The sequence below is a fragment of the Fukomys damarensis genome, unplaced genomic scaffold, assembly GCF_012274545.1.
Source record: "Fukomys damarensis isolate Sample0158 unplaced genomic scaffold, DMR_v1.0_HiC HiC_scaffold_10, whole genome shotgun sequence".
Classification (NCBI taxonomy): Eukaryota; Metazoa; Chordata; class Mammalia; order Rodentia; family Bathyergidae; genus Fukomys; species Fukomys damarensis.
Genome location: NW_022900922.1, coordinates 15,014,157 through 15,023,435, shown reverse-complemented (window position 1 = coordinate 15,023,435; position 9,279 = coordinate 15,014,157). Strand labels below are relative to the sequence as shown.

General features: G+C 47.4%; 1 protein-coding gene across 1 annotated transcript in view; it reads left to right on the top strand.

Moving 5' to 3' along the window:
- Nucleotides 1–9,279, top strand: part of LOC117285446 (disrupted in schizophrenia 1 protein-like) — a 46,925-nt gene that overhangs the window by 20,139 nt on the left and 17,507 nt on the right. The window contains exon 4 of the mRNA XM_033761779.1: nt 191–260. Within this exon, the coding sequence (XP_033617670.1) occupies nt 191–260 (70 nt within the window). The remainder of the gene's footprint in view (nt 1–190; nt 261–9,279) is intronic.

Sequence of the window (9,279 nt, the reverse complement as noted above, 5' to 3'; positions counted from 1 at the left end):
TTTTTTTTTTTTTTTTTGAGAAACAAATGCATCTGGCACTGGAAAATATACATTTGCGTGTGTGTTTTAAAGAATTGAGAAGTTCATTTCTGAAATAGTTTCTAGGTGTTCCTAGCTTTCACAAAAGGAGCTTGTTTGAATGCTATTGTAATTTGATTTTTGTCTCTGCCTACCCTTAAAATCAATACAGGTAACATCCTTAAAGTTGAGGCTTCAGAAACTTCAGAAGAAAGCAATTGAGGATGACGATTATGACAAAGGTGAGTTTTAACTCGTTTGTTGACTATTTCCTCTCTGCCCCTTTCCTCCCCTTCCTTCCTCACCTCTGCCTTTACTCCTGGTGAATTGTACAGTCTGCTTCTCCGATGTCCCTCTTTGGCAGCGGCTGACCAGCTCACCTGACAGTATTGTTATTTGCAGATGTCAAATCACTTTATGAGCATTAATCCTTTGGAACACAGATATGTCCGGAAATAGGTAGTGTACTTACACAATAAGGCACTGACTTGTCGCCTGCTGACGTATAGCATGTCTGTCATGCATTTGGTCATCAAAAATATTTGTTGGGCACCTGTGACAGGATAGGCAGTGTGGTCAGCAATCACACAGAAAGGCGGACTTGCTCTCTGCTTTTGCAGTGCCAGCCCTAGAAGCTTTAAGAAAGCTTTTTGAATTCAGACCCTTCAAGACCAGAAGTAGAAATGGGATAATTCAAGAGATGTCAGGCTGTGCCAAAGGGATCACTTGCCTTACACATCCACACGCACAGCTAGAAATACACAAGACAGGAAGGAAACGTTACATGGGACCAGAAGATAGTGGAGTTGATCAGAGGCAAGAAAAAACAATGAAAATGAGGCCCTAAAGTAGGAGTTTGGCCGGAAACAGATGGGCTGACTGGACGCAGGTAGATGGGGTTGGAGGAAGCTTCAGGTGAGGTGGGTGTGGGAAGAGTTTTAAGGACCACAGAGGCTGAGTGCAAAATCTCACACCCATCTCTTCTGGGTGTGGGGAAGAGAGAGGGCTTAGAATGACTTCTAGGCCCTCCAGACACCCTTTGGTTGACAGATGCTCCTGGTAACTATCCGATTTAAGACACCTAGGACTGGCCTGGAAATAAAGTATAGATTTGATTCTTTGGGAAGCCGGGTTGGGCTTAAGCCTCAGAGATTTAACCTTCTTGGCCCGTATTCTGGTATTTCCCATTGAAGATACTAGGGGCAGTTGAACTTGGGGCTCTCTAGGGTGATGTGATTTCCACAGGAAGTTGAATATCTTATTCAAAGGGATACACAGAGCCAGAGCTGCCTGGTCTTCTCACTGTGCATACCACTGTGGTTGGGTTTGGAGACGAATGAGGAGGTGGAAAGGAGAGAGAGAAAGAGTTATGGATTCTTTATATTCTCCTGCCCCTTTTTCTACAGGCCAATAGATTTTATGCTGGTGCTGGATGCATGGAGGTGGAGAAGGCCCTCCGTGTTGGCTGTGTGGCCCTAGGCCCAGCTGTGGATGGCACACGCAGGCAGTGTCTGGACTGGGGTTTGCCTGCTGCTTTGTGCCTGGACAAGACAGTTAAGCCTAGTCCCGAGCTACTCACTCTTGCTTGAGTTTGGTTTCTTTGCTGTGGCCCAAGCCTAAGTCCCTCCACCTTTAGCAATGTAGTGCTCATTGACATACACAAAACAGGACGCAAGAGGGAATCTGGCCCTATTTTTTTCTGAAGACCTGGTGAAATTTCTGGACTTGGTTCCTCTCCCCTTCACCCAGGGACCAAGGTTGCAAAGGATGCACACCCCAGGGAAGCCCCACCGTCACAGGCACCTTTGTGTCGTGCCCCTGTCTGTGAGCTACTGGCTGCAGAGTTCCTTGGGGGAGCCCAGCACGAGTTTGCACTAGGCTTTGGGTGGCCAGGGCACTGACGCTCAAGGACGCCCTGGTGCAGGGGTTTCTCTATGGAGGCCAGGCCCCGGAACAGCTGCGGTGGAGTGTTGTGGCAGCAGAGGGATAGGGGGTCTCTAGTCTGCCGGTGGTGCCTCTCCTGAGCCACGGGGAGTCCTCAGAGAGGGACGTACATTCTCGTGGGTGCACCGAGTCACATTCACTCTCACTGTATTTAAAATCCCCAAGCCTGCAGACTTGGTTCAGGTGAATGTCCCAAGACCCCGAGAGATCTGTGAAGTGCCTGTCCCCTGGAGCATGACACTCAGTGACCACTGGCTTCCTGGGGCAGGAGATGGCTTGCTGCCCTTTCATGGGTGGTCAGCCAGGGCAGTGAAGAGTGCTCCTGCCAGCTGACCCACTCATCTGCTGTGCCCAGGACAGGAGCAAGGAGAGGGAGAGACTTGTGCAGACTTTGGCTTATGTGAAAAATATCAGTTGACAATCTACTGTCTCTAACAGTCCTTCTCAGACTTCGTGCATATATGGATGGCCTCAACAGGTAGCTTGCTAAATTGCAGGTAGGTCCCGATTAAGTAAGTTTGGGGTGGGGCTAGAGACCCTCCATTTACTCTTTCTTTTTCTTTTTCCTGAGTGCTAGGGATTGAATACAGAGCCTTCACATTGAGCTAAATCCCTATCCCTTTTTATTTTGAGATAGGATTTTGCTAAGTTATCCAGCCTTGTGATCCTCCTGCCTCAGCCTCCCAGAATGTTGGGATTACAGGCATGTGCTACCATGCCTGGCTGATCTTCCATTTCTTATAAGCTCGCAAATGATACTCGAGTTTCTGTCCTGTGAGCCATATTGTGGGTGGCCATGGCACCTACGACAGTGAATGAGACCTCACTGCTCTGGTCTCCAGGAGGAGATAGTCCTGAGAGGTACAGCACGGATACAATAATAAAAAAACTAAACAGTATGTCCCTTCCAATAAGCAAGTCAAAGAGGGTCCCTGAGGTGAGGAGGAGAGCTAAGGGTAGGGGAATTCACAAGGACCCTGAGGGGTGACGTGCTGCCCTGGGTGGACATCTTGGGGGTCAATGGCTGGATACTGGCCACAGTCCAGGCATCTGAAATGATCTTGAGTTGTCTGAGATGGGTCTCAGCAGGGTCCAGTGCCTGGCCTGGTGATTGATTAATCTCAGAGATGGATCAAAGCTCGTTAGGAAAGGTAGCATGATGTTGAGGAGAAGCATTTCTTGTCGAGATATTGCTGACCTGCGATTTGCATACAACTTCCTTTCCCACCTAGTTTCCCCAGGGTTCCTAAAACCATTGCAGGAGTTGTTGAGATCTGTTTTTACATTCGGAGGGAACGTGCTTAGTGTTCACTGCCAGGCACATAGCTCAGCTGTGCTCTGTGCTGGGAAGGGTCGGTGGGACTTGCAGGTCTTGCCACGAGTCATTAGAGGGAAATTTATGCCTCTTGGATCTGTAGCCTGTTTCTCTTTCTTTCTACTTTCACTCATGAAAAAGGCTTAGCTTTCCAAAGAGAGAGAGATGCAATTGGACAGAGCGGAAAGTTCCTTATTTGTCTCATCCAAGTGCTGGCACCTCCACCTCTCTTTCTCTGTACTCGGATTACGGGCAGCAAAGTTAGTATTTCCTTATGTTACTGCATCCATCTGAAAGGCCTGGGAGGAAAAGAATAATACCTGTGGGTGTTTTCTCAGGATGACTCCCCAAGTCTCCATGAATTCCATCACATTAGTGCATTCTTGTCCTTTGGTCAGCTGGAGGGCAAGGATGAGACCTTGGTGTACCCTGAGAGAGAAGCTGCAGTCAGGCCCCGGGGTGCCAAGTCCGGCTTGGTGACATGGCTGGGAGGGAGAAGAGGAGAGCGTGCATGATGTAGGCCCAGTGTCTGGGCCATTCCCGCACCTGTTTGCATCTCCAGTGTCCCCTGCTTTGTCCCATGCCCACCACCAACCATACCCAGCACTTCACTTTCAGAGTGAGCAAGGCGGGGCTGTGAGGATGAAGGAGCAAAATGTGGGAATCGAGCGCTTCTGTGACATGTTCCCACGATCTATGTGGCACCCAGCTTTACCCTGCTGGCTTAGAATCGCCCTCTTGGAGTGAGAAGCAGCCAGCCTTGGATTAGTTGCCCTATCCTCAGTCTTGTTCAATATCTAATGTGACGAAATTTGAGGAATGTTTGAGGCATAGTCAGAAAGTTGATCGCAGCAGGGGCCGAGCGTGAAACACCCTTGAGGGAGACCAACTTGGCTCCACTGGCACAACCTCTGTTTTCTGAATTCTGTCTCGAGTGAGATCTCTCCCCACAGCCATGAGGAGAGTGACAGTGAACCTGGCAGCCAGCCTCACCCCCCTCTGCTTCCGTGGGGAGCAAGAAGGAGAGAACAGGACAGATGGAACCAGCCTTTTCTCTGTTCCCACAACATCCAGCATGAAAGGAAACTAGGTGCCATCTGGGGGCCTGTGGAACTGCGATGCTGCTCTCTGCTGTTGGCCTCGCGTTGCTTTCTGACTTAAAACTGGATACCTTTGGAATCTCCTCAGAGGGCAGGCGGGCCCAGCAGGACCATCACTACACCTGCAGACAACAGAGCAGCCTGGCCCAAGCGTGAGAGGTGAACAGCTGCTGTCTGTGGCTGCCGGGGCTCTGGCACAGGGCAGGTCCCGCCTTCCTCCACAGAGGCTCTCTCCCCGTGAGGCCATGCTGTGAGGGAAGCTTGCTTGTCCCCTTGTCATGGGATGACATGGCTTCCACTGTCACGTGATTCAAATCTCAAGTGGGAGTCACAGACTCACAGTAAGGATCCTTTTATTCTGTATTTTCATAACTTAGGTTGAGATTTGCAAATATTTGCTGTTATATTATAGTTGACTGTGCCTTGTTATCAAATTGCCTACTGCAGTGAGCACAGTAACATGCTACACAGATTTTTTTCCTCAGTGTTTTTCTTCTTTTGTGGATTTACATTAAACACGGTATGGAGATATTTGGACTCAAAGGTTAAAAGAGTACCCTCGGGCATTTATTCTTCTTAAAGGAAAAAAATGTGGTCATGGTTTCAATTTACAGATGGGAGTTTAAAATATTTTTCCTAGTAGTTTATAACCTTTAAAACTACCAGCTGACTCTTTCTTGAGCAAAAAGTTCTGAAAATTTTTACATTGCATACAACTTTTACAGTGAGCTTCTCTACCTAGTATTCTTAAGTAAAATCTTAGGTGTGGAGAGAGTGACTAAAATTGCAGAAATTCTAACAGTAATAAAGCTAACAATAGCAATAGCAGCAATTCCTAAAATTAATAACCTATTGGGTCTGCTTTGAAGATCATTCTCAAAGGGGAAGGGAACCCAGAGATGGAGGAAGGAGGAAGGAGGGAGGGGATAAGGGGCTCAAAAAGGAATTGAGATGTGTTATGTACATACACCAACTTCCCACAAGGAATATAAACATGTACTCTACATGTACTAATAAACTAAGATAATTAAAACAAAAGACTTCAAGTAGCCTGTTCCAAAGACTGCCAACACTTTAGTGATAATAAGTCAATTTTTAAAAGGCTTCAGAGCTATGCAGATTTGTATCTGTCCGGGTTTGGGTAAATCTTCTTTTTGACTTTGAGAATGTACCCTGTGGTCAGGCAATGCAGGGCTGTGCCTCCAAGCCGTCTGCTGGGCAGTGACAGCAGGGGTGGAATGGGTACCATCTTTTCCTCCCAAGCCTATCACATGTTAGTTCCCTCTGGTTATAGATTTTCCAGAAACTCTTTCCCAGGAAGCAATGGAAATGTTGATTTGTCTCTGTGCAGTACCTGGGGGGATTCGTGTGTTGGGCCCAGGCCAAGTTCAATCCATCAGCTCGTTACTGAGTATATAACAAAGGGCTGGTGGGACCTGAGTCCTCTCACTAAATTGACTAATGGGTGGATTTTACTGCGAGAATTAACTCTTCAGTTTCTTCATAAAGTGACATTTTGAAATAATTACCTTGTTCAACCCGAGATAGTTTGAAACATCTTCATCATGAGCTATGAAAATTTTAGCAAGAGATCATTTATGTGTTTTTTTCTAATTTTCTGTGTATTTTCAGTTGAGGTATAATTGGCATACATTGAATTGGGAAGTAGTTAATAATGTTCCTTCTCTTCTGAGCAGGGACAGCTCAGCAGGCAGAGTGAAGAGTCTGGGAATGTCCCAGGATGGGTGAGGAGACCCACACGTCCTCTGTCCTGGAGCACTGTTTTGCTTCCAGATCGAGCAGGAATGATGACACATACCCTGCTGTGTGGGTGGATGCCATACGTGGTGTCTGTAACTCAGGTGTTAGGAATTATTTGCTCCCTTTTCTTTCTTTGCCATCCCTACACCCCCACCAACTGCATGTTAGAAAACACTGTGAAGTGTGAGGTGTGGGTGTCTCTGAAGAACGTCTCTGCTGGCAGTTAGCACCAGAATATGCAGAAAATAGGATGGAACGATTTGGCTTCTTCTATTTGGCAATAAGAAGCTTATTTGCACGTAGCCTGATTTTTTTTCAGGCCACAAAAAATTGGGAAATGAGGTAAATCAATGTATGTTAAAACATGCAAATTATAATGAAGCATTTAAATGCTCTTCATGTCTTCCTATGGCAAACTGTTTTCTCTTCAATCTAAATTTCATGACCTTGCTGCTCTCCTTCTCTGATTCTCTGTTGGATGATATTGAGAAAAGGAAATTGGAAACCTGCTTTGGCATTGAAGACACCCCAAAATTGGTCGTCCTGGTTCTGAGAGCTGAAGGAAAAATTGGAGCAGGGAGGGAGGAAAGTGCAGCATAGATGGAGTGCTAAGGACAGGACTGAAGGAGGGATGAGTGTGCTCCTGTCCTGTGGTGTCTCCCATTTCTCCACCTCAGTCTCAGGGGCAGAGAGGGTCGTGGTGCAAAGCCTACACAGCTGTGTGATCTTTCTGTTTCAAGCGCTGACTCACAAACGCAGCGGTCATGACCTCGGCATGGTGCCAGTGCTCCTTCAAGGGGTTCCTTGTACTTCACGGTGCATCACTGGACAGCTAACTTACTGTACAGGCACTTAGTTAAATCTTGCATCTTGTCTCCCGAAAAGTTGCAGTGCATACCATCCTGACATGCATCAGGTGCCAGAGGTCCTCTCCTGATTTGGGCAACTCTGCATCATTCGCTGTGCCCTCTGTTGCTGGCCAGGCTCCTGCTCCCCACTGGGTGGGCAGGTGAGAACAGGGTTACTCTGGAGGCCCGGCCTTTGGGAGATGAACCATGCGTCAAGTTTTCAAGTTATCTAGGAGAAATGAAAACCTCCGTGGTCTGTAAATATCTGGAGGTTTACCAAGGTTTTCAGTTGCAAGGAGACTGACCAACACTCAGGGCAGGAGGGATCCCATGCTGTGCAGGAAGAAAGTTGCATGGGAGAATGACCTTCCCTGCTTGGCTGAGGTGCTGACGGCTGGGTGTCCCCCGGCTGAGCTGCCACTGGGACTCTGACATGATTGAAACTCTCTGAGGAGCCACGTCCTGTTGCCCCTGATCACTCTGCCTCAGTGGTCCATTGCTGTCCTGCACTGGCTGTTTGTGTCCTTCGGGAAGTGAGGAAATGTGGGCCAGGTAGTCAAGACTGGGAGGCTCGGATTCAGTTAGGAATGAATGGAGTTCAAAGAGAAATAGTGGGGAAACCTAGCATGGTGGTGCACGCCTTACTCTGGGATGCTGAGGCAGAAGGATTGCAAATTTGAGCTCAACCTGGACAACTTATCAACTCAGTGAGACCTTGTCCCCTGCCCCCCACCAAAGACACTAAAAATAGGACTGGGGATGTAGCTCAGTGCGAAAGCCCTGATGGGGCAGTGAAGGAGAGAAACTATTTCTGCAATTCTGTAATTGTAAAAAGTCTCAGAGCCCCGCAAGTCCAACAGCATTCAATTCGGTGTCCTGTGGAGACATCCATGGGAGAATCCCAGGACCTTCTTACTCCACTCCTCTCCTGCGAGTGTCTTTAGTTGCCTTGATGTCCTGAACTGATTTAAAACGTTTACCTTGTGTGGTCATTTTGACTTTGGGGAAGAGCCAGAAGTCTCACTGTGCCAGATCCGGAGAATGAGGTGGATGAAGACATAGCACCATGTTTTCATGGGCCTTTGCAGTGGAGGCTCTCAGCAACGGCACTCACTGTATTTGTGATCACACCTTGTAAAGACACAGAAGGACACTTCTAGAACCGCTTCACGAAGTGGCAGGAATGATGGGATGAGTATGTTTGCAGTGAGGGTGAATATTTTGAGGGGACTCATGGCAATGTGTCTTTACAATAAATTTCTAAAATTTAAACACTGTTTTTATCAAATATTGTATCGAAAATATGAAAATAAATGTTAAGCACATACATCACCTGCTTTTAAAATACATATTGAATGGGACGGTTCTCTGAGGCAATAGTGTAGCAATATTGTTCATGATAAGTTTAATTCAATTTCAATTATTTGCATATAGGATCACTTCCTACACCACCTCTCACCACAACTGACCCCTGAGACACAATATCCAACCCTGACAGCTTAAAGGAGGAGAGGTTTATTTTGGCTCCCATACGCAGTCCATGGTTGGCTGGCTTCAGGGCAGAACTGGCAGGGCAGAGGGGCACAGAGGAAGAAAGCTGCTCACACCATGGTAGCCAGGAATCAGAGAGTGAGGGGAGGCGCTGGGGAGGGAGGTGTGTCGCTCCCTGGGTGACCGCCTCTTCTGGCCAGGCCCCACCTCCTAATGACACATTTCACTACAGCGCCCCCACGGTCCAGTTCTTTTCCACAAGCCCTGCCTATGAGCACGCGAGGCTCTCCGGGACATCTAAATATAAATTATAGCAACAACTAAACTGTTTCCAGGGCAGCTGTTCTTGCCTTAGCACCACCTTGCCCTGGCCTAACTTCCTGACTTCGTTTCCTGCCACCTTGTCCCCATCCCAGGCAACCTGGTCCCTCAATCATCACTTCCTTGAGGACGGTGCTGTCCCAAATTGTTTTGCACCTGTGCCCACATATGCCACCCCTTACCTTGATCCTGTGAGGACATCAAGACCAGATGTCAGATGTCTTCTTTTGGGTGCTCTGACTATTTCTTTATGACATGTTCACATTATACCTTAAGGTAGATATGGGCTGTTCTCTTGTCTAAGCTTCCCACAGGAACAGTCTTTATTTAGTTGTATTTACTTTTTCGTTTTTCTTTTTGGTACCGGGGATCGAACTCAGGTCCTTGCGCTTGCCAGGCAGGCACCAGAACCACTGAGGTAAATCCCCAGGCCAATAAATCTAGGATCTTTTTTTTTTTTTTTTTTTTTTTTTTTTTCATT